At 37.4% G+C, this 25,737-nt stretch overlaps 2 protein-coding genes across 6 annotated transcripts in view; one reads left to right on the top strand and one right to left on the bottom strand.

Moving 5' to 3' along the window:
* The window catches only part of MSL2 (MSL complex subunit 2), a 40,786-nt gene extending 33,134 nt beyond the window's left edge, over nt 1-7,652 (top strand). For all 4 annotated transcript variants that reach the window (XM_059390973.1, XM_059390971.1, XM_059390970.1 and 1 more), the window contains one exon: nt 3,747-7,652. In XM_059390973.1, coding sequence (XP_059246956.1) covers nt 3,827-5,338 — 1,512 coding nt within the window. In that variant the 5' untranslated portion in view covers nt 3,747-3,826 and the 3' untranslated portion in view covers nt 5,339-7,652. The remainder of the gene's footprint in view (nt 1-3,746) is intronic.
* A 900-nt stretch (nt 7,653-8,552) lies between these two features.
* The window catches only part of PPP2R3A (protein phosphatase 2 regulatory subunit B''alpha), a 197,413-nt gene continuing 180,228 nt past the window's right edge, over nt 8,553-25,737 (bottom strand). For both annotated transcript variants that reach the window (XM_059390965.1, XM_059390966.1), the window contains one exon: nt 8,553-11,116. In XM_059390965.1, the coding sequence (XP_059246948.1) occupies nt 10,984-11,116 (133 nt within the window). In that variant the 3' untranslated portion in view covers nt 8,553-10,983. The remainder of the gene's footprint in view (nt 11,117-25,737) is intronic.

The following is a 25,737-nucleotide window of genomic DNA, read 5'->3' as shown; positions in this document are numbered from 1 at the left end:
GTTCATTTTTGTTTTTGTTTCCTTTGCCTTTGGAGATGGGTCTTGAAAGAAGTTGGTGTGGCTGATGGCAAAGAGGTAACTTCCTGCATGTTCTCCTCTAGGATTTTGATGATTCCTGTCTCACGTTGAGGTCTTTTATTCATTTAGGGTTTATCTTTGTGTATGGTGTAAGAGAATGATCGAGTTTCATTCTTCTGTATATAGCAGTACAGTTTTCCCAACACCATTTATTGAAGAGACTGTCTTTTTTCCACTGGATGTTTTTTTTCCAGCTTTATTGAAGATTAGTGACCATAGAGTTGATGGTCCATATGGGTTCTCTATTCTGTTCCACTGACCTGTGTGTCTTTTTTTGTGCCAGTACCATGCTGTCTTCGTGATCATAGCTTTATAATATAGCTTGAAATCAGGCAATGTGATGCCCCCAGCTTTGTTTCTCTTTTTCAACATTTCCTTGGCAATTTGGGGTCTTTTCTGGTTCCATACAAATTTTAGGATTGTTTGTTCCAGCACTTTGAAAAATGCTGTTGGTACTTTGGTCCAAATGGTGTTTAAAATATAGATTGCTTTGGGCAGCATAGACATTTTAACAATGTTTATTTTTCTGATCCATGAGCATGGAATGTTTTTCTGTCTTTCTGTGTCTTCTTCAATTTCTATCATAAGTGTTCTGTAGTTTCTTGAGAATAGATCCTTTACTTCCTCAGTTAGGTTTATTCCAAAGTATCTTGTGGTTTTTGGTGCTATTGTAAATGGCATCGATTCCCTAATTTCTCTTTCTACAGTTACATTGTTAGTGTATAGGATAGCAACTGATTTTCTGTGCATTGATTTTGTATCCTGCCACATTACTGAATTGCTGTATGAGTTCTAGTAATTTGGGGATGGAGCCTTTTGGGTTGTCCATATAAAGTATGTCATCTGCAAAGAGAAGAATTTGACTTTTTCTTTACCAGTTTGAATACCTTTTATTTCTTTTTGTTGTCTGATTGCTGTTGCCAGGACTTCTAGTACTGTACTGAACAGTAGTGGTGAGAGTGGGCATCCTTGTCATTGTTCCTAATCTTAAGGGAAGGGAAGGCTCTCAGCTTTTCCCCATTGAGAATGATCTTCGCTGTGGGCTTTTCGTAGATGGATTTTAGGAATTTCCCTCTATCCTTACACTCTGAAGAGTTTTAATCAGCAAAGGATGCTGTATTTTGTCAAATGCTTTTTCTGCATCAATTGAGAGGGCCATATGGTTCTGGTCTCTCCTATTAATGTGTTCTGTCATACTGATTGGGTTTTTTTTTTTGCCCACTTTAAAAATTGAGTTGTCTTTTTATTGATTTGTAGGAAGTGTTTTTAATATGTCATGTTATAAGCCCTTTTTCAGATAAGTGATTTGCAAATATTTTTTCCCATACTGTGGATTATCTTTTTCAGTTTCTTTCTTTCTTTCTTTCTTTTTTTCTTTTTAAAGATTTTATTTATTCATTTTATAGCAAGCACAAGCAGGCAGAGGAGCAGGCCCAGGGAAGAGGGAGAAGTAGACTCCCCATTGAGTAAGGAGCCTGACTTAGAGCTTGATCCTAGGACTCTGGGATCATGATCTGAGCTGAAAGCAGATGCTTAATTGGCTGAGCTACCCAGGCACCCCTATCTTTTTGTTTTCTTAATGGTGTCTTTTGAAGCACACATTTTTAATTTTGTGGAAATCCACTTTATAACTTTTTCCTTTTTGCAGATTGTGCATTGATGTCACACCTAACACTTTGCCTGGCCCAAAGTCATGATTTTCTCCTGTGTTTTTCTTCTAGAATTTTAGGTCTTATATATAAGGTGTCTGCGATCTGTTTTGAGTTAATGTTTGTACATATTGTGAGGTAAGGATCTAAGTAGTTGTTGGGTTTTTGGTTGTTTTTTTTCCTGTTTGTTTTTTGTTGTTGTTGTTGTTGTTTTGCATTTGGATATTAAATTGTCCGACGTGATGTGGAAAATACTCTCCCTGTTGAATTATCTGCACACATCACAGCAATCAGTAGGCTGTAAATTTAAGAATTTCTGTGCTCTTTGTTCTATATGATTTGTATGTTTATCCTTTGCCATTGCCACATTGTTTTGGTTACTATAGCTTTAAAGATGATTTGGAAATTTGATAGTATAAGTTCTCCAAATCTGCTCTTTTTAAATAATTGCTCTGGCTATACTAGGTCCTCTGATTCCACAAGAATTTTAGAATCAGTAAATTTCTTTAAAAAGACACTGGCATTTTTATAAAGATTGCATTGAATTTATAGATAACTTGAGGTAAATTGTCTTCTTGTTTGTGGCCTGTTTAACGTGGGCTTGTGTAACCTCAGGCTGTTAAGAACTGAGCTTTTTGCCTTCTCCAGCTGGCTAGCCTCTGAGAAGTCACTTACAGTGATCATGTTTCTGGGGCTCTGCATCATTCTCTGCACTAAATGGAGTGAGCACCCTTCTGTCACAGCATCTTCTGGTCTTCAGGGTAACACTGATGGAACTGAATGGAAGGGGAGAACTGGGCAGCCCCAGACTGGACCACCACAGATTCTCACTGTTGTTACCTGAAATTGAGCAGTTTTTCAAACATATAAATGCTTATCAAATGGTTTTATCTTTGATTATGAAAATGATTCATTTCCTCAAAAGTTTGCAGGTTTATAGTTGCTTTTAAGGGAGAGAGTTTGCTGATTTCACTTGGCTGTGGCCTGAGGTATCTTCTTTTCCATGCCAGAGTCTTACTAACTACATAATTTTGTATGAGAAACAGGTGCTACTTTGAGTTTATTACTAACTGTTTGTCCTGAATTTGGAACCAAGAACCATTGCTTCTTTGTGGAGTTGAGTGGAAATAGTGAGTGGATCTAGTTGTTTTCTCTTTCCTGTTACATAATCTACACAGGTCATTTATAATTTGGGAGACCATTTTCAGTTTTATGTGATGTTCTGCTTCGGATACTTGCGGTTTATGACTAGGGTCATTTTGAATTTGTCAGAAGAATTGGGAGTCTGGTAGTATGCCCCTTTTTTTCCTTTTTAATACATTTAAACATAATTCTTTGTCCTTGCATTTTGACTTTCTGTAGGAGAATTTGAGTCTTAATCATGTATTACTCCCTTTTTTTATTTAGATAAATGAACATAGTTCTTTTTCACCATAACATTTCCGCCTTCTCAGTTTTAAATTAGTATATATAATAAAATGGTTGGAGTTACACTTTTTTGGCGGGGGGGATGAAGATGACTGTACTGATTAATACCTGTAAACTATGTTTAATGAGGGTAGGGACTAAGTGTCTCTTATTCATATCTTTTTCCCAGTGTTTAATACAAAATAAACAGTATGATTTTGCCAGTACATGGTAGCATTACAGTGTTGTGTTTGGTTTAGGTTCTAAGGGTTTTAAGCCAAGTTTGTGCTTTTGGTGACTGATTTTCACATCTCTGTACCCTTTGGAGAGGAGGATAAGAAAGTGGACTAGAACATACCGTTTGGGAGAGAAGTACAGAATCAAGGAAGATTCTGGTTTGAGATAAAGGAATGGGGAATATGGCATAGAAGTGAAGTGGACTATTGAGTATTTTTCCATTTCCTGTAAGATAACGTTTTTTTGTTATCTGGTCTAGTGAGTTTAACCCATCTTAATTTTAATAGATTACTTATAATCTCATCTTAACTTCAGTGTATGAAATTGTATATTTATTTTACTAAAATCTTTGCTTTCCTCCTTTTTCCCTCTTAGGACATTTGCTACAAGATCCTATCGCACCCACCAACTCCACCTGCCAACATTATGTCTGCAAACCTTGTAAAGGCAAGAAAATGATGATGAAACCTTCATGTAGTTGGTGCAAAGACTATGAGCAATTTGAGGAAAACAAGCAATTAAGCATCCTAGTGAACTGCTACAAAAAACTATGCGAATATATCACACAGACTACATTGGCACGGGATATAATAGAAGCAGTCGACTGTTCTTCGGATATTTTGGCTTTGCTTAATGATGGATCACTGTTTTGTGAGGAGACAGAAAAACCCTCAGATTCATCCTTTACTTTGTGTTTAACACATTCCCCTTTACCTTCAACCTCAGAACCCACAGCTGATCCTCAAGCTAGTTTATCTCCAATATCTGAAAGCACCCTCAGCATTGCTATTGGCAGTTCTGTTATCAATGGTTTGCCTACTTATAATGGGCTTTCAATAGATAGATTTGGTATAAATATTCCTTCACCTGAACATTCAAACACAATTGATGTATGTAACACTGTTGACATAAAAACTGAGGATCTGTCTGACAGTTTGCCACCTGTCTGTGACACAGTAGCCACTGACTTATGCTCCACAGGCATTGATATCTGCAGTTTCAGTGAAGATATAAAACCTGGCGACTCTCTGTTACTGAGTGTTGAGGAAGTGCTCCGCAGCTTAGAAACTGTTTCAAATACAGAGGTTTGTTGCCCTAATTTGCAGCCCAACTTGGAAGCCACTGTCTCCAATGGACCTTTTCTGCAGCTTTCTTCCCAGTCTCTTAGCCATAATGTTTTTATGTCCACCAGTCCTGCACTTCATGGGTTATCATGTACAGCAGCAACTCCAAAAGTAGCAAAATTGAATAGAAAACGATCCAGATCAGAAAGTGACAGTGAGAAAGTTCAGCCACTTCCAATTTCTACCATTATTCGAGGCCCAACGTTGGGGGCATCTGCCCCTGTGACAGTGAAACGGGAGAGCAAAATTTCTCTTCAACCTATAGCAACTGTTCCCAATGGAGGCACAACACCCAAAATCAGCAAAACTGTACTTTTATCTACTAAAAGCATGAAAAAGAGTCATGAACACGGATCCAAGAAATCTCACTCTAAAACCAAGCCAGGTATTCTTAAAAAAGACAAAACTGTAAAGGAAAAGATTCCTAGTCACCATTTTATGCCAGGAAGTCCTACCAAGACTGTGTATAAAAAACCCCAGGAAAAGAAAGGGTGTAAATGTGGGCGTGCTACTCAAAATCCAAGTGTTCTTACATGCCGCGGCCAACGCTGCCCTTGCTACTCTAACCGCAAAGCCTGCTTAGATTGTATATGTCGTGGCTGCCAAAACTCCTACATGGCCAATGGGGAGAAGAAGCTGGAGGCATTTGCTGTGCCAGAAAAGGCCTTGGAGCAGACCAGGCTCACTTTGGGCATTAATGTGACTAGCATTGCTGTGCGCAATGCTAGTACCAGCACCAGTGTAATTAATGTCACAGGGTCCCCAGTAACAACGTTTTTAGCTGCCAGTACACATGATGATAAAAGTTTGGATGAAGCTATAGACATGAGATTCGACTGTTAAATCAGTGGGTCTTTAAACCTACCTCTGGTAGGGAAATAGCTACAGTTTCACGGCAGCTATGGTTTTGTTGGTTTAACTTGCCGGAGCTCCTGCATATAGATCACTTGTATCAAGTGTTTTCATTGCTAAGTTATATGTGTTAGTGTCGGGGAAATAGTTTGCAGATAATGGAGGAGTAACCCTACAACTATATGTCCTTAGTTCTTACAGAACCTCATAGTTTGAGAACAAATGCTGATGCAACTGATTTATACAAAATGAACTTTGGCAAGGAAAATAACATTAACCTCATTGTTTAAGGTCATGCTTTGTGCATAATCAAAGTTTATGATTAAATGTAAGGAAGTGGTATCTAGTCAGTCCAAAAAGATTGTGCTGATTTTTTGTGAAAAAGTAGCCATTAGTTCAGGGGACTCAGTGCTGCCTTCAGATGCCATTGATGCTCCTCCTGTTGAAAAGCTGATGTGTCCAGCTCAACCTTTGTGCTGACATAATACCATTTCTGATCATGAAAATTGGCTACTGGTGTATGTAGCAGTTCTTAAATCAGCAGTATTATGAAAGAAAATTTGCCCCTCATTAGAATGTTGAAATCTGTCTTTTAAAGTGAACAAATTCTGTCAGGATTGCAGATGTTTAGCTGTTTATGCGATAAAACCCTTCTGAGTTTGAATAACTTTTATAGTTAGTCTGACTCCTTTCTAGGGAAAAAAATTGGAAAACCTTCACTTTTAGCATGTTCTAATTAGATAAATGAAGTGGAGAAGAGCAGTTTTATTCTGAAGGTAATTGAATTTAGACTATAGGATATGACAGAATTTTTAAAAAATTATAAAAATTTTTATTTAGAAATTGGGATTTATTTGAAATAATTTTGAAATAATGCCCCCAAACTTACCCAGGTTTATGTGTTCTATTTATTGCTATTGGCCACTTCTTTTTTTTGTTTGTTTCCTCTTATAGTTTCACAGACTTTATTTTGAATATGCTCCTTTTCTCTTTTTTGGGGTGCTATTCATTATGAGGGCTTCTTTATAGAGGCCAAATAAAAAAATGCATTTTTATGAAGCCTGTGCATTTATGTAGGTTTGAAGCTAGAAGGATTTTCTTTAGAATGCTCTTTTGCATGTAAAGCACAAACTGTGTTTCAGTTTAAATTCATGACTTCCCGTTAATTTTTATGGGAAGACAAGTGAGTTACAAACATTCTGTTGAAGGGTAATCTAGTCAGTTGCTTGAAAGAGCACAGCCCAAATAAAACAAGGACTGACTAGGTTGTAAAGAAACGACCTTATGATTTAAAAGAATTGCTGCTTTGACAGTGCTTATTTAAAGAAAAATACTGCTGGAAAATTTCCAATTTCTACTACATTCACCATCTCTCATGAGATCTGACATATGTTGAAGTAAAGTTATGTTTTGATTTGGCACACAGCATGTTCAATGATGGTTACTCACCTAGTACAAGACATGGAGAAGAAACCTTTGGACACAGAGCAGATGACACCTCCTTCTGTTTTGTAGTGTATCCTGGTGTCATTTTCTGTGAATGTGGTCAGGTAGAATTGTTTTGTTGTTGTTGGGCTTTTTTTTTTCTTTTTTTTTCCTTTTCTTCCTCTTCTTTTTTTTTTTTTTTTTTTTTTTTGGTCTCTCTTGGTGGGGTGGGGGTGGGCTAAAGCCATAGGAAGAAAAATGTGATGTATGTGTCCAGTATGTACTATTTTGTTTTTGTTTTGCAAGAAGAGTTGAACTATTTTTGATAACAAGAGTAAATGGTGGAAAATGCTTCTTAGTTGTCTTGTCTTTATTTGCTTTCCAAATTTTGGAATTTTATTTAATTCCTCTAAGTGTTAGCAGTGTCTTATGAAACATGTATTTGCCTAAAGTTTGTAACAGTTTTGTGTTAAACCCAGATGCCCTGCTATATAAACTTGTAAATCTGTTCTTTATTCACTAATGATCACTGCAGAAATGATTAGAAATGAGATTGTACACATGGATGATTAGGATATATTTTGCAAATCTCCCAAACTTTCCTAATATTATGATCTTAAAATTCATAGAGTACTTTATTGCTTCCCAAGTTTGATAATTTTAGTTTTGTGTTTTTTGATGCATGGGAGGTTGGCAATATAGACAAATCGGAAATCATTAGTATGTGAGGGCCTTGATTGTTATGTAATATTGCCAATGGTTAATTCAGGTTGTTTTTAGCACAAGTTTCTCTTTTTTATGCTGGTATTCTCACTGCCACATTTTTGGAAACCTGTATTACACCTTAAATCTATCAATAAATGTTAGTTTTCTAATTCTATGTTGTAGAATACTGAGGAGTTTGGGATAGTATGCTCTGAATGGCCTATATTATATACATTTGGGAAGAATAATTAATTACAGTGCCTTGATTTTTGCATTGTTTTTCTTTATACCATGAGTTATTTAGGAATGCTGACTAATGGCTAACTAGGGATGATTGAGAAATTATTACTGCAGTAACTGGATTTACTTTATCAGGATTTGAAACCATCAAAACAATAACAACTTCTAATATGACACATTTTCATTTGTTCTTTTGAGTCTTTGTTAACATACATAATCAGATGATAGAAGTGTCAGAACTGGTGATTTATACTTTTGGTTAGCTTCAGTAAGTCTATGTTTCTGTGCAGAGCTATAATATGGTCCTAGGATAAAGAATTCCTTTTATTTTACTGTGATCTTAATATTCTTGAAACAACTCGGTGACCTTGCTGAAGAAAAGTAAAAGTTTTACAACAGATGAAAAACAAAATTTCCTTTCCCATATAATAGGTAACAAATATAAAATGTTTTAGAAAATACTAAGTTTAAAGTACAGCATCAGAATCTAAAAACTGGATGATAGTTTAACTTTTGTCCCTCCTTTCTAAAAAATTAGGTTTTAGGTACACAAATAACAATCAATTACACATTCTTCTAAAAGAATACATTATATATAAGGCTAAAGTCCCTCTTGATACCTGTGACCCTCTCATTCCCAGTATCTAGTCCTCTTCCTTATCCCCCCAAAGGAAAGAACTTACCAGTTAGATACTCCTTTATGATTTTCCCAGGGGTTCAAAGAATTATTCTTTGAAACTCAAGTTTGTTTGTGATGTTACTCTTTCAAACATAAAAATGAGCTGCAAGTGTGAATAACACCAAAAATGTGTAGTGACTATCTTAGTGAACATGGTTCATATTTGACAACTTGTCTCTTTATTTAGTTTTGCAAAAAGGGAAAAACAAAAACAAGTTAAATCATGCAGGTTTCTCCACCCAAGCACACTTCATAACATTTCCAAAAGTTTAGCAAATGACTTACCTCATTTGATCAATCTAGAATTTTATAAACACTTTGAATTGTACACAATGACATAGATAAGATGCAGGGAAAATACACACAATTTTATTAGTTTGATTACCTTGGCAATTAATGTTTTGGCTATGAAACCCACTTTTCACTGAATAGCATTAAGACCACAATAACCCTCAATTTAATTTTTATTATGCAGCCTGAGATGTTGTAAAAACTTTAAATTTCTAGTTGGGCAGGTTTATTTGGTGAGGTATTTACCAGAAAGTCCTAGTTCCTTGAAATTCACATTTCTTGCATTCAACTCTTAAGAAAGGACTACAGTGACACTTAAGTCTGAAAATATACTTTGGGTAACCTAAATTAAAATAGCTTTATCTTAAATGAAATGATACTTTTTATAATAATTACAGACTTTTAAACCAAATACAGACCAAAGTAAAAGCAAGAGGATTTCAGTAAGGAGAGACAGGTAAAAAGATAAAAGCCAAATAGTACAAAAAAAAATCAAATATATATTGGAAGATTAATTTTCGTTGATGGAGTCTTTAGAAATAGTTTAGATCATTATGGATAATAAAACCTTTAAACCATATCTGGCTTTTAAGCCAGTATTATCTTTTTAATATTTTATCTGAAATTTTTTTAAAAAAGTGGCATTCTCTCCCTAGTAAAGAGTGGATGGAATAGATGGTAAATTTCACATATCACAAATATTTTTAATCCTAATTTACTAGTGTGTTTAGGTTATTACATGTGGTGTTTCCTAAAAATTTAGTCATTTTTTAAAGCTTTTAGTTGGTGAACTATTAGATGTCAAATTTTAATATTTATCATTTTCTGTTACCATGAAGTAGAGGATTAATTCTAATCATGAAAAGTAAAATAGTAGGCAACAGAGGATACTGAAAACAACAACAACAAAACCCAAACTATTATTGTACCAGTTGATGGTACATTTCCTAAATAACACTTATTTCTACTTTTTGCCCACCATAGCCTGATTATAGGTCTGATTATTTAATTTTTTTAACTTTAACATCGGTTAGGAGGAACAAAAGCAGGGTGACAAGGGATACTGTTCTGACATTTAGGACTTGTGGTTAAAGCAAAAAACCCAGGGGAAAAGGTGAGGACTTTGACATGGATGTTAGTTTCTTGGGGGTTAATGTCCATTCTTTTTCATAGCTTAGTTTATCTTTAAGGACATTATAGGATTTGGCTGCACTGTGGCTTGCTGGAAAAATGTATAATTCTGTAATGAACACATCTACCTCTACAGTACAGATGAAAGTGTCTTCCTTTATGGGTGGCATCACTTTTTTTCCATTTTTGTGATAAATACTGAGGTGAGAGAATATTTGAAATTGTTCTTTTCAATATGAAGGGATTGAGGCCTTAACTGTTGGCTTAGTCTAATATTCAGTGATGAAAGGAATACATCTAGTAAGAATTTTCATGTATCACTAAGTCTTCATAGGAGGCCTTCTAGTAGGAAGTACAGATGGGATATCAACTAATTTGGAGATTAATAAGTCATTCAGTAATTCTTCACAAATGTTAGATAAGTTAAAAGGAAACTTTTTTCAAGTATGAGTCAAATTCTGTAATTAAATGTTTTTTTTTTCATCATATTTCATCTAAGATCCACAGTCAGAAAGGGGAGAGATTATTCAGAACTTGCCAGCAAGGTTGGAAGGCCCAGTGGTTACAATACCTGAGGATGTAAAGTGACTAGCAGTTTGGCAGGTCATTGTGAAGTTACATTAAACCAAGTAAGTTTCAAGATCTTTGAACTCCTCCAGTACACATATTTAAAGTCTCTTGAGATGTTTTGGCAGTGCTTTTATTAAGTCACTTCTGGAGGCCCTTAACTGCTTTTTAAAGTTCCAGAATATTTTTGACTCAAGTTTTCTGCAAGTGAAAGTTTCTTCTGGGCTCCATAGGAGTCCTGGGGGGCCTCAGAGATGCTGGACAACAGAGGCAACACCTGCTTTTGTGCAGAGAACTGTGCTTGGCACTGTCCTCGATAGATCCTTGGTACATTCATGGGTGAAGAGTGCCAATTCACACTTCGGAAGGTGGTGTATATCACTATTTGTTTGGAGAAAAAGCTGTGCCAAGAGGTCTGAGGCAAGTTGGAGGAGTCCCCCAAATTGAGTATGTGTATCCAGACCTATTAAAACGTTTTAAAGTTGCTAGTGCAGATACATACTTGCCGAAATCAAAGCCTTTAAAAGCAGTATGCAAACTGGAGCATCTCCACAAGAAAAAGACATTTAAAACATGTATCTCATGTAGACACTGGCTGCTACTCTTCATCCACTGACTGAAGCTTTCCACATTTTTCTGAAAGGTCTGAGGTTACTATTTTACTTTTATTGCCTTTGTTTCCAATTTCAGAGGGAGAGACAGTTTCCTCTGTTTCATAATCTTCAAAGGAGCTGAAAGAACAAGCAAAAGTGAGTTACTGATTTTTTTTTTTTTTAATATGTCAGCGTTTGGGTAGGAGTCAAATATGACAAACCAGGGACTGAAGACCGCCAGCTTACAAAAAAGTGCCCTCAACTGCTAAATGACAGCTATAAACAAGCCATGCTGGAGAGAAAATGCTACCATCTAGAACAGAAAACCTATTCTCCCTGTTCCTTAAAACTCAAGTTCATGTTAGAATTTGTTGAAAATATGCTGTATCTAGCTTTCCCTAGGAGCGTTGGTGGGAATGAGAGCGTATTATGGATGTGGCTAGATTGGGGAGGGTTTGAGGTCCAGAAAGTACAAGCTTTACATGAATGCCTTCCATTGATATGCCTTCCATTGATGTGGCTTCCATGCAGTGGGGAACATTCTCACCCCTCAACTTGCTCTGTAGCTTCCCTGGTTTCCAAGAAGTACATTTAGGTGTGCAAGTATATACATAGAACAGATTAAAGCCAATTCATGATTTCCTTACATTCTTTACAGAACTTCCCAGCATAGCTCCTTTGCTTATTCTCCTTAGAAATACTGATATCTCCTGAACTCCATCATCTTCACCCTCAGCTATACCTGAGGGTGGCCTTATTAAGGGACAACAAAATACTTGATCTAGTGGGAATGAAGGCTGCTTGAAATAGTAAATTGATAAATATGCCGAGGCTACATCTGGACCCAGAAAAATAATACATAATAATTACTGTCTGTTACAGTATTTGGTATCACCAGCTTAATCTTTTCATCCTTTTTGAGGACTTTACATACTTCTGGACATATAGTCCCTTCATCAAAAAGATACCAAGGTTGTCTAATGGGGAAAAATATGGTAAGGCAGGTGTGTCCAGTAGTAGAGGTAATACCTATTCAAATTCCTAAAACATTTTTTAATAGAAGTTAGAGAATGTTTAAAAAAAAAAAAGCCTATCTAATATTTGGAAAACTTACCCTTGAGTACCAGTTTTTGATCCTATCAAATAGTATTTACAACTTCATTTTGCAGAAATATTCCATTCTATACTTAATTTGTTTCTACTCTTCCCCCACCTCTTTGAGGTCTCAGTGTAACTGGCGTCTCCTGGATAAGGAGGCACTAGGGAGGGTACTGCTTTAATGGAAGTGAAGCAGGGTTGATGGTTGAGCCTCCATTTCTGGAACAAAATTCTCAAAAAATTAGTTAGCAATGCAGTTATCAGTTACTGTGACTGCTTATTTCCTGTCAGGAGTGGAAGACAATAGCCCACACTTACTGTCTGAGCTCTCAGGATCTTAAACATCTCAGAGAAGATCTGCGAATAAGTTAGGCCTGAACTGAGACTCATTCAGTAAATATGTGAGCTCCTGTTCTAGGCATGAGCCAAATGTTATTTCACCATTTCACAATGGTGACAATTACAGAACTAGCCCCTTCCTCACAGCGCTTGTACCCTAATGGAGGCCATCTGGAATAATGGTAAAGTGGTTAGCCTTAGAGCATGGGCTTTGGAAAAGACAGGTTCCAATCTCAGTTTGATTACTCGATGTGATTTTGGGCATGTTACTTAACCCCTCTGCACCAGTTTCCTCAACTAATGACTTCAGAGCAGTTCCTACCTCTTATGAAGGTCAAGTGGAGATTAAATCATAAACTCTTGGAAAATGTTAGGTATTATTCTCATGATAGAGAATGCTGGGGCTTACTGGAACATGATGGTGACATCTAATCCTATATTGGGGGGAAGAGTCACATATTTTGTGTGTCATTTGTGAATAAAATTTTTACAAAAGAGTATTTTTTCCACTGTAGCCTCATACCGGAAGTGGGATTTCTAATAATGGATTTGATCCAATCTAGTTCATTAAGCTATTCCAATGCCCTATAAGTTGGTTACAGTGGAATGCTACCCTTGTACTTTTAAGGGCACCAAGAACAGTACTATTATGCATAGAGACTTTGGAGGAGTCTTCTGGATTGAGGGAGTTCATTCAGAACCTTTTTTAGAGTCCTGGAGACTTCTACTCTGTCCTAGTGTTTCTCAAATAGGGGTGATTTTCCCTCCTGGGGACATTTGGTAATGCCTGGATGCATATTTGATTGTCACAACTGAGTAGGTCCTCTTGGCATCTAGTGGGTAGAGTTCAGGGATCCTACCTATATCCTACAATGTGCTAGACAATAACTCACAGCAGAATTATCCAGCTTAAAGCATCAATGTTGTTGAGAAACCCTGCTCTAACTCTTGCCCCTTCAATGTTAGTGCATCCCAGCATTCTGGATTAAGCTGTGCTTGTTTTCTACTTTCCTGGAAGGTCAGTCTTTCTTAAGACATGTTTACCTGTGGTTTCTAAATGTATATGCCCAGCCTCAGCCTCTTTATAACTTGGAGACTGCCATGTATCCAACTGCCTCCTCTCTAGCACTTCCATTATGGCAGTATATACAAAGCTGAACTCCTCTTTCCCACACACCTGGCTCTACCATAATCACCCAATCCAGTGACCCCAAATTTCTCTTCCTTTGCCATCCCTTCTTCAAATCCAGCCAGTCTCTTCTACCTTTTATAATAATACATGGGCACAATTTTGCCTCTTCCTCCCTGTTGCCACTGATTGAGTTCAAGGCACTGTATTTTCATCACTTGGATTATTGTAGTAGTGTTCTAACAGCTGATCTTCCTGTCTTCACTCTTGTCACATACCCTTTGCTGTTGCCATACCAGGCTATTTACCTTGTCCAAATGGTCAATGGTCTTGGGATCTAATGCCACTGTATGTGTTCTTTGGTGGCTTGCACTGCCCTTACCCTTTCGTTAACTTGTGTTCATCTTTTAATCTGAGATGGCATTAAAAGTTTTCCTGATTCCTAATGCCTGAATAACCATCGTTTTTAAAAAATTCATTTAAGTAATCTCTACATCTGATATGGGGTTCAAACTCATGACCCTGAGATCCAAAGTCATATACTTTTCCAACTGAGCCAGTCAGGTGCCCCACATCTAGCAATCTTTTTTTTTTTTTTTTTTTGGAAGCATTAGAGAGGAGAAGGTCAGAAGAAGCAGACTCCCCATGGAGCTGAGAGCCCTATGCGGGACTTGATCCCGGGACTCCGGGATCATGACCTGAGCTGAAGGTCGCTTAACCAACTGAGCTGAAGGTCGCTTAACCAACTGAGCCACCCAGGTGCCCCAGCAATCATTTTTAAGTAGACTCCACACGCAGCATGGAGCCCAATGCGGGGCTTGCTTGAACTCAGGACCCTGAGATAAAGACCTGAGCTGAGATCTAGTCAGACACTTAATTGGCTGAACCATTCGGGTGCCCCATTAAAAATCTTTCAAGTTTAAATTCCAGTTAACATAAAATGTAATAGTTTCAGGTGTAGAATATAGTGATATTCATTACTTTTGTACAAAACCCAGTGCTCATCATGGCACATGTACTCAATCTCTACCACCATCTCTTATATACATGTCTGCAAGGCTTTCCTTATTTGTCTCCCTGCTTCTGTTCTTGTACCACTACTGAAGATTACTATCTTCAAAATATGTAAGCGGGATTATATTACCTCGTTGTTTAACTCTTTCAATAGCTTCCCAAAGGCTGGCATGATCTGTCCTCCGTGAATCCTCCCAGCCATATCTTCCTCTGTTTCTTACTATATTTCAGCCATACTAGTCTTTTAAACATGTCCTCAACACATTTTTTCTTGCCTTGGAGCCACTGCATATGTTTCTCCCTCTACCTAGAACATTTTTGCTCCCTGCTTTTTTTGGTAACTATTACCCTTTCAACCTTTAGGTTCTCAACACCTCAGGAATTTGCTCAGCACCCTAAATCTCCATTATTGGTTCACTCTGTTTGTTTCCTTCACAATTATGTAATTGTCTTTCCCACTTGACTATGAAGTGTCCCATTTTCCAACTCACTAATTTTCTTGGGCTATATATAGTATAAAAAACTGATGTCCTGATGCTCTTTGTGAAATGATGTGTCAAGTTGTCAGGAAGGCTGGAGTAAAATGGTGAGGGTGCAGAAGTCTTGAAGTCACTGAAGTCAGAATGGTAAGAGCCTAAACTTTATCCTGTTCTCTAGACCACTTCTAGGTTTACTTATAAGTAACTGGGATTCTTCAGGGCACAAATGAAGATTATCTTATTAAGTATTCTGTTAACTAAACTGGCTATTTTTGAATGAGTAGCAGGGTCAGAGGATTGAAGCAGAACTCCTAGGGTTCACAAATAGTTCGCTAGAAAGCCTAGGTATACCTAAGTATACCTAGGTAATATCTAAGTATTAACATGGTGATGTTAGCCTAAGGTATTTTTGCTAGCAATAGGTTGCCTTTAGAAACTTGTTTCTCTAAGTAGTTTTTCCCTCTTAGATGAACAATTTCTGGGCAAAAGTATTACGGCTGGTTCTGCAGATTTCCTGAATAAACAGAAATAATGACTGGCATGTATATGGTCGGAAAAAGGATTTGTGTGGTTTCAGGGTGTTGTCTGGGAATGTGGTTTGATTCCATTTTTGGGATTCTACTTGCAGGGTAAAGGGATATAGTATTTGATTTGGGGTTTGTCTGAGGAAATTAAGACATATCTTGGCCATAAGCACAGAATAAAATGTTAAATAGTTCCTTAATTTGGAGTCTATAATGCTTTATAAATAGGAGAGGATGAGTCTTACCTTTATACTTTTAAATCTTAACTCAGGTAAAATGGATTAACTGAAACACCTTTTAGAAGTTGGATATTTGCTTCAGTGCATTTCCTTGTTGACCTCGTTCAGTAACTAGAAAATCTTTTGTTTCAACTCTTGTTAATATGTATATCCACTTAATATGTACATCCACTTTTTTTTTTTTTAAGATTTTATTTATTTGACAGACACAGCGAGAGAGGGAACACAAGCAGGGGGAGTGGGAGAGGGAGAAGCAGACTTCCCACTGAGCAGGGAGCCCAATACAGGACTCGCTCCCATGACCCTAGTATCATGACCTGAGCCAAAGGCAGACACTTAACCGACTGAGTCACTCAGGCGTCCCACTTTCTTGTCTCAGACTTCATTTTTGATCTCTTGCAGTTCCCTAGGGTCATGAGCCATCAGTTGTTTATTCTTATTTAGTTTGCGTGTAGATGATATGAAAATTTGAGTTAAATACATTCTAATTATATGAACTTGAAGGGAGGGTTAGGGTTTCACTCATTTTCATTACTAACCACAGTGCCTCGCACTGAGTTAAGTACCAATGAATCTTTATTGAAATAAATTAAAATTGGGCTTTGTCTTGTTATGTTGAATCCAGGAAAAATGAAAACATATATTAAATTCAGGTCTGTATAAAGGTGCTGTTTACTGAGCACTATAAAACATGATTCAGAACTGTTCTACTTGTAAGACTGTAACTCATGCTTTATAGTATTAATTACTGTCATTCCTTCGCCTCTTACGCCCCAATATATATACACATTACCTTCCCTTTCCCTCATTATTCCTGCTCCTCTGTTAAATTCTTCCACCTTGTTGATGATTGTCAGGCTCCATACAACCCCTTACTCCACACTACTGCATTCCTAGGAGATGATCTGGTGGGTTTGGGGCTGGCCTTCTTTACTACAACACCTTAATTTCCAGTGCTGATGGAAATTAGTATGTAACTCTTACAAAGAGTAATTCATGTAAGTTTGTATTTAATATAAAGGAAAAAGCTACTTTTAAAAACATTCAGGGGTAAACAGTTCTATTTTCTAAATGTCCAATAATAGAGAAATGGATGTGAGCTATTGCTTGAGAGAACACTTCTAAAGCATTAAAAGTCATGTTTTTGAACACTCTAGTAACATTAAACATCAAAAAGAAATACACTTAAAGTGTAAATAATGGTTATCTCTGGATGAACCAAGTGAGTTGAATCTCTTTATATTTTCCAATTTTTCTGCAGCAAGCCTCTGTTTCTCTACTAATCAGATAAAAGTCTCAGAATAAAAAAAGGAAATTGTTTTTAATCTAGGTTAATCAAATGTAAAGCTGTTGGTAAAATACCAGAATATCCTGTAAGAAATATTTTTAAGATAATGTGAAGGTTTTTTAAAAAAGATTTTATTCATTTATTTGAAAGAGCATGGGAGGAGGTAGGGTCAGAGGGAGAAGCAGACTCCTGTTGAGCAGGGACACCCATGTGGGGCTTGATTCCGGGACTCCGGGATCATGACCTGAGCCAAAGGCAGCCACTTAACCAACTGAGCTACCCAGGCACCCCAATAATGTAAAATATTCTTAACTAAAAAAGTAAACAGGTATTTGTCACATTGGCAGAAAGGTTTGATTATTGTAGGTCTCAGTTTCCTAAGGTAGCAACATGGAGGACTCTTTAGCCTGCTTTATGTAATTTTCTTATTGCAGAGATCATAAGAGTGTTAATTATAAATAAGTTTAGCATCCTAACCTGCTATCTTCATATAGGAGGCAGATGAATTGGTTTATGTAAGTGGTACCCTATCTGGTTTCACCCAGGACCATTCATTACCTTGAATTCATACAAATGATGTTGTATGCTGTGATTATGTTGTGTGCTAGTTGTGATAATCCACAGTGTTTACAGCGTCAACGTTTGCAGTCTTTCTCACTCATATCTGGAGTTATTGCTCGGTTATTCTTGAAGGCTTAAGTACTAGCCTTGAATTTGGCAGTACAGCTACCTGACACAAAGGCTACCTATGAAGTTTGTTAGATGGTAAAGTAGATGGAGAATTTCAAGTTGTTTTTGGAGGGTCAAGTTGTCTGGAATCCTGAAGTTTATCCTTGTAGTGAGGTGGCTGCTGGGACTATTGCCTTCTTTGCCAGTAAACATTTGCTAAGGATCTCCTACATTCCTAACATTTGCCAGGTGTTACAATTAAAAGATGAGTAAAACAGTGGTCTTTGGTGGTACCTGAGTGGCTGAATCAGTTAAGCAGGTGACTCTTGATCTCAGATCAGGTCTTGATCTCAGGGTCTTAAGTTCAAGCCCTGTGTTGGGCTTCAGGCTGGGCATGGAGCCTACTTTAAAAAAAAAAAAAAAAAAAAAAAAGGCAAAACAACAACAACAACAAAACAAAACAAAAACCCAAAACCAAACCAAAAAACCATCCAAACAAAAAGCAAGTGATTTTTGCCCTGAGAAGCCCAGGTTCTCATGGAAATACAAAGAGCTCCATTTTTTTCCAGCATTTATATGCTATTGTTGGATACATTATATATAATTCTCTGTATATTTTTGTTGTTTATGCAACATATTTACTGTGTGTTGAATGTGAGCCATGTACTGTGCCCTGGGAAAGAAGAGAACAAGGTAGGTCATGGAATGGTAATATTACAGCTGATTAAATTCTAGTTCAGAGAGGTTTTCTAATGTGGCCAAGATCACAGTAGTAGTAGTAGTAACAGCCAGTGTTTATTGATTGCATAGGTACTTTCCTAAGGGCAAAGTATAAAGATACTATACACATTGTCTTAATTCTTAAAACCGCTCAGTGTGGCAGGTGGTATCCTCATGGTGTAGGTAATGCTAAGGCGTGGATGCCTGGGACTGCACAGCTAGTTACGTGACAGAGCAAGGATTTGAAATTATTAGGTTCGTCTAACTCCAAATTCCATGCTTTTATTTTGTATCTCTTTCCATACAAGGAGTAGTAATGATAGTAATAGCTACTATTTATCAGGTATCCACTATGTGCCCGGTATTTAGATATATTATCTTAGATTGTCACAACCACCTTAGGAAGGTTAGTTGCTGGAGTCTTCTGAAACTGAGCCTCAGGAGTCAGATAACCTGCCCAGCTGGTGAGTGGTGGATAGAACCGGATCTGTCTGTCTCCTTCCTAAGCCTCTGCTCTTTCCATAGTAGCAGTTCTTCCATGTCTAATATTTGAGTCTTATAAGTTTTGTTTGACAGACTCACCCTGATGTATCTGTAATTATTCTTGAGATAAAGCCCTAGGCGGTGTAACCTTGGGCTTCTGGGTCTGGCCTTGCTTTTGAATGTATCAGTCGGCTATTAACAACTGTAAACCGGTCTTCCTTTTCCTTTGACATTCTAGTTCTCACTCTATAGGCTGTTGTAAGCCGTCTCTCCCCTCAGGACCTCATCACTCACATGTGCTCTATGGAGGCCTTATCTTATCTCCTACAACATGAGGAGTATCTAGCAGAAGCCTCTCATCTACACTGCTCGAATTTCATTACAGCTGGTCTCTGCATCTCCTCTCATGGCCCCTCCCCTTTTCATCTGTCTGCATCCCTTTGCCTCTCCTCTCTTTCTTCCAGGCACACTGCTGCCTTCTCCAAGGACCACAACTGGAAAAACTGCTTGAGTCAGTTGTTTATTCTCTTTAGCTGCTACCAGTTGTTCTTTTTAGACCAACAAACTTCTAAGTGTTTATCTTGCTATCTGTTTTCTCCTTCCTTTTTAGCAAGTTACAAAATAATATGTAGTATAAATTCCATTTTTGTAAAACATTATCTCTTTGCATTGAAATGTCTGGAAGGGAAGATAGACTGCCTGTCTCTGGATGGTGAATTTTAGATGCAGTTTTTTGTTCATTATATTTTCTATCTCTTCTGCTGTGCATACATACCATCTATGTATTGCCTATTTAGACACATTACCTATGTAAACAGATAGGGAGAAAACATTTTTCCTATTGAAGAATTACATGCTTATTTTATGAACCTTACAAATTACAGACCAGTAAAAACAAACAAACAAACAAACAAACAAACAAAAAACAATTATTTGCAATCTCAGAGTTAACAGTTTATAGCCTTATATTTTAGCTTGTATATCAAGATGTACACATTTGTAATAATGAAATATTACAATTTTCTAACGCCCTCTTATGTTTTTGTGTAAACACAAAATTTCAGTGTTTGCAAAATGTAATCAATACCATGACTTATTGAACCTTTCTATGTTACTTTTGAATTTTTTAATTTTAGAATGACCAGTGACCAATGCCGATTGTTTGGATAGAACAATTCTATCCAGACTTCTGATTATTTACAAACTGGAATTGTGAGTCAAAGGGTGAAAATTCCGGCTGTTGCTACATACTGTCAAATTACATTCCAGGGAGTTTCGGCCAATTTGTTTCAACCATCAATATCTGAAAGTGTTTGTCTTATTGCATAGTGAGTCTTGAGTGAGTTGTTATTGCAGTGTGCTTCCTCTATGGGAAGCGGTTAGGATGGAATACTACTCAGCCATCAAAAAATGAAATCTTGCCATTTGCAATGATGTGACTGGAACTAGACAGTATTATGCTAAATGAAATAAGTCAAAGAAAGACAATTACCATATGATCTTGCTGATACGTGGAATTTAAGAACCAAAACAGGATCACAGAGGAAGAGAGGAAAAATCAAAATAAGATGAAACCAGAGAAGAAGATAAACCAGAAGAGACTCTCAAACATAGAAAATAAACAGGGTTGCTGGAGGGGAGAAGAGTGAGGGGATGGGTAAAGGGTAACTGGGTGGTGGACATTAAGGAGGGCACATGATATACTGAGCACTGGGTATTATATAAGACTGATGTATCACTGACCTCTACCTCTGAAACCAATAATACTTTATATGTTAATTAAATTAAAATTAAAAATAAAGCAAAAAAATTGTGTGTGTGGGGGGTTTGTTTCTCTTAAACAGAAAGAAGCAAATAAAATATTTCTGAGGATTTTTCTAGTGGATTGCAGGAGGCTAGATTTACATACCTTTTAAAGAGGCCCCACGAATGGTTCAGTTTGCCATATCAATGTTACAGGGAAGTGATAATTCACGTCCTTAGATTTAAACATTGATTTTAAGTTTTGAAAAATTTAAACATTGATTTTAAACCCTCTGAATCTGAATCTGAAAAAAAAAAAAGCAGGTAAGATACTTTATTTTATTTGCTTCTGTCTGTTTTCCCTGCTTAGGGATCCTGTCTGTGTTCATCAATATCCGATAATGCTTAGTATACAGTAGTAATACACATACTTATTGAATTAATATTATCTTTAACATTATATTTTAAAAATAGCTGTCAATTTCATAAGCTAGAAACTGACTCTTGCTTTTTTTCTTACACTTTCTACTGAAATATAATTTACATATAATTCATTGATCTTAAGTGTTCAGTGTGTTTTAGTAAATTTTTTTTTTTAAAGATTTTATTTATTTATTTGACAGAGAGAAATCACAAGTAGATGGAGAGCAGGCAGAGAGAGAGAGGGAAGCAGGCTCTCCGCTGAGCAGAGAGCCCGATGCGGGACTCGATCCCAGGACTCTGAGATCATGACCTGAGCCGAAGGCAGCGGCTTAACCCACTGAGCCACCCAGGCGCCCTGTTTTAGTAAATTTTTACAGCTGTGCAGCCAACACCCCATTCTAATTTTATAACATTATTTCATCCCTCCATTCGACCCTCCTCTCCTTTGTGCCTGTTTGTAGTCACTCTCATTCCTGGAATAGGCAAACACTGATTTGCTTTCTGCTGTACAGTTTTGCTTTTTCTAGAAATTTCTTACAAATGGAATCATATAATACGTAGTCTTTAGTGTTTGGCTTCTTTCACATAGAGTGATATTTTTGAGAGACTCATCCATGTTGTTGCATGTATTAGTTCTTTTATTTATTGAGGTATAACTGACATACAATGAATTGCTCATACATGAAAACTTGATTTTTTTGTATGTACCTGTAAAAGCATTTTAACATTCAAGATCATGAAGATATCCATTCCCCTGCTTCCCAACCAAAGTCTACTGATGCCCCTATATAATCACTGCTCTTCTCCCAAGGTAACCACTAATCTGTGGTCATGACAGATTAATTTGCATTTTCTAGAATTTTAAATAAATGGAATCAAGTGGGTTATACTTTGTCTATCTTCTTTCACTTAGTTTATTTTGCAATCCATCCATACTGTGTTTATCAATAGTTCATTCCTCTTTTATTGCTGAGTATCATTCCATCTTATGGATATACTGTATTTTATCAATTCACCAGTGTGAATTTTGGGTAACTATGAAAAATGCTGCTATAAACATTCACTTACAAGTCATTGGGTGAACATTTCTCTTGGGCCAGTTCCTAGGAGTGGAATTGCTGATTCATACGATGAGTGCATTGTTTACATGTTAACAGGTGGCTAAACTCTTCTAAAGAGGCTATATAACTTTACATCCTCATCAGTTCAATGTATGAGGTTCCAGCTTCTCCACTTTTCCACATCATTGTCAACTAGTGGTTTTAGTTGGTCTAGTGGCTGTGTGGTAGGTCTCACTGTGGTTTTGGCTTTCTCCTAATGTCTAACAATCTTCTCATCTTTTCATGTAACCTCTTTTCTGTAACTATTTGCTGTTTGAGTCTCTAATTTAGTTGTGTTTATTTAGATCCTTTGTCTGTTTAAAGGTTAGGTTATTGGTTTTTTTATTATTGAGTAGTAAAAATTCTTTACATATTTTGGATATAAGCCCTTTATCAAGCTGTTTTGGGAATATTTTCTCTCAAACTTTTCATTTACTTAATGGTGCTTTCTGAAGAGCAATAGTTTTTAATTCTGAAGGAAGCCCAATTTTTTTAATTGCTCTTGCCTAACTCAAGGTCACAGTGATTTTCTCCTGTTTTATTCTAGAAGCTATAGAGTTTGTGCTCTCACACTTAGGTCTTTTATCCATTTTGAGTTATTTTTGCATACAGTATGAGATATGGATTGGGGGTCTTTTGTTGGGTACATGGATATCCAATGATTTCAACATCATTTATTCTGCACTGGTTCAAACTTAATTGGCCGTCCATATTAGGGTCTATTTCTAGAGTGTTTAACTGATCTATTTTTATACATGCCAATGCTACAATGTCTCAATTATTTGGTTTATAGGAAAATTTGAAACCAGGCAGCCCAAGTCCTTCAATTTTGTTCCTTTAAAAAAAAAGATTTGGCTATTCTAGGTACTTTGCATTTCTACATAAATTTTAGGATCAGTCTGCCAATTACAACAGAAGCCTGCAGGGATTTTAGTAGGGAATTTGTTAAATCTGCACATTTGGTGGAACTGACATTTTAACAGTACTTAACTTTCTAATCCAATTTAGGTCAGCATTATTTTTGCAGTTTGCAGTGTGCAAGTGTTATAGTTCTTTGGTTATATTTAATTCCTAAATATTTTGTTCCTTTTCATGCTAATGTGAAGAGAATTATTCTTTTTATTTGAATTTCCCTACTGGACTGTTCACTGCTAGTATATGGAAATAAAACTAATTTTTGTATATTGAACTTGTATTCTGAGATCTTGCTAACTACTAGCTCATTAGTTCTGGTAGCTTTGTGATAGAATCTGCTTCAGGTCTTTTATTTGAAGTATTTTCTGCTACAAGGTTATATAATCTACAAATAGTTTTACTACTTCCTTTACAATCTGAATACTTTCAGTCTTTTCCTTATCTTACTGCAAAACATAGAACCCTTAGTTACAATGTTGAGTTGAAATGAATAGAAACATCTCTACTTTGTTCTTAATCTCAGTGGGAAGGCATTCAATTTTTCACTGTAAGTATGTTAATTGTAGATGCCTTTTGTCTAGGTAAGGGGCCCAGGGAATGGGGCGCCTGGTGGCTCAGTGGGTCAAGCCTCTGCCTTTGGCTCAGGTCACTATCTCAGGGTCCTGGGATGGAGTCCCACACTGGACTCTCTGCTCAGCAGGGAACCTGCCTTCCCCCCCGCCCCACCGGCTACTTGTGATCTCTCTCTGAGTCAAATAAATAAAATTTTTTTAAAAGGGGGGATGCCCAAGGAAAAAGATGGCAGAGGAGTAGGGGACCCTTTTTCAACCAGTCCCCTGAATTGAGCTGGATGTCTACCAGAGCATTCTGAATACTCACAAAATCAGCCTGAGATGTAAGAAGATGTAAGAAGAGCTATCTGAATCTCTAAAAACAGAGTTTGGTCTCAAGGGGTTTGGATACAGTCACTTCTGCTCTCTCAGATGAGATGGGGAAAGCTTCCAGGGAAAGCTGCCAGAAAGCAAACTCCCCCCGCTCCCCCGCCCCCCGCCAAAACCATTTTTCTCTGAATCCACCCCCCCCACAACAGGGGGCAGGGCAACTCTGCCCAAACAGGATTGCTTGAGCAACAGCGCAGCAGGCCGCCTCCCCCAGAAGACAGGCCTGAAGAACAAGAGGCCGACAACCCTAAGATCCCTATAAAATAGCTGCATCTTCCTGGTCAATAATTTGGACTCTGCACAATCCCTCAACCGCCTCTCAGCAGAATGACTAAGAGGAGGAACGCTCAACAAAGGAAAGATTCAGAGATTGCAGACTCTGCCACAGAACTAATGGATATGGATATAACCAAGATGACAGAAATTGACTTCAAAATAACAATTATCAAGGTGATATCTACACTTGAGAAAAATATTAACGACAATATAGAATCTCTAAGAGCAGAAATGAGATCTAATCAGGCCGAACTTTAAAATGCTATGAGGGGCGCCTGGGTGGCTCAGTGGGTTGAGCCGCTGCCTTCAGCTCAGGTCATGATCTCAGGGTCCTGGGATCGAGTCCCGCGTCGGGCTCTCTGCTCAGCGGGGAGCCTGCTTCCCTCTCTCTCTCTGCCTGCCTCTCTGTCTACTTGTGATCTCTCTCTGTCAAATAAATAAATAAAATCTTAAAAAAAATGCTATGAATGGATTACAGTCTAAAATATGCTGACTGCCAAGGTATACAAGGCAGAAAAACGAATTAGTGAGATACAGGATAAGATAACAGAAAAGAAGGAAACTGAGACAGCATGGGAAAAGCAAATTAAAACCCAAGGAATCAAACTGAGAGAGATTAGTGACAAAATGAAAAGTTCCGATATCAGAAGTACTGGGATGCTGGTGGGGGGGGGGGTGGTGGTGGAGAGAGAGACAGAGGTCTAGAAAATATATTTGAGCAAATCATAGCTGAGAACTTCCATAATTTGGGGAAGGAAACACAACATTTGGGTCCAAGAGGCAGAGACGACCCCTCCCAAGATCAATGAGAACAGACCAACACCACAACATATCTGGTTAAGGAAGTTCCCCTCTATCCTTACATGCGTGAGAATTATTGTGAATGGATGTTGCAATTTGTCAAATGCTTTTGTGTCCATGATGACTTTTCTTTGGTCATTTATTAATATGGTGTATTAAATTAATAGATTTTTGGATGTCAGCCAGCCAGCATTCTGTCCCTAGGATAAGCCCCATATCTTTCTTATATGTTGTTGGATTTGATGTGCTAATATTTTGTAATAATTTTTATATTGATGCTCTCGAGGGATATTGGTTTGTAGTTTTCATTTCTTCTGTATCTTTGTCTGGCTTTGGTATCAGGGTAGTATTGGCTATATAAAACAAGTTTGGGGGGCACCTGGGTGGCTCAGTGGGTTAAGCCTCTGCTTCCGGCTCAGGTCATGATCTCAGGCTCCTGGGATCAAGCCCCACATCAGGATCTCTGCTCAGGGGAGCCTCCTTCCCTTCCTCTCTCTCTGCCTGCCTCTCTGCCTACTTCTGATCTCTCTCTCTCTCTCTCTCTGTCAAATAAATAAAATCTTTCAAGAGAGGAAAAA

Source organism: Mustela nigripes, chromosome 2 (genome assembly GCF_022355385.1).
Source record: "Mustela nigripes isolate SB6536 chromosome 2, MUSNIG.SB6536, whole genome shotgun sequence".
In the NCBI taxonomy this organism is placed as follows: Eukaryota; Metazoa; Chordata; class Mammalia; order Carnivora; family Mustelidae; genus Mustela; species Mustela nigripes.
The sequence above is the reverse complement of the archived record's forward strand: the minus strand, read 5'-3'. Positions and strand labels throughout refer to the sequence as shown.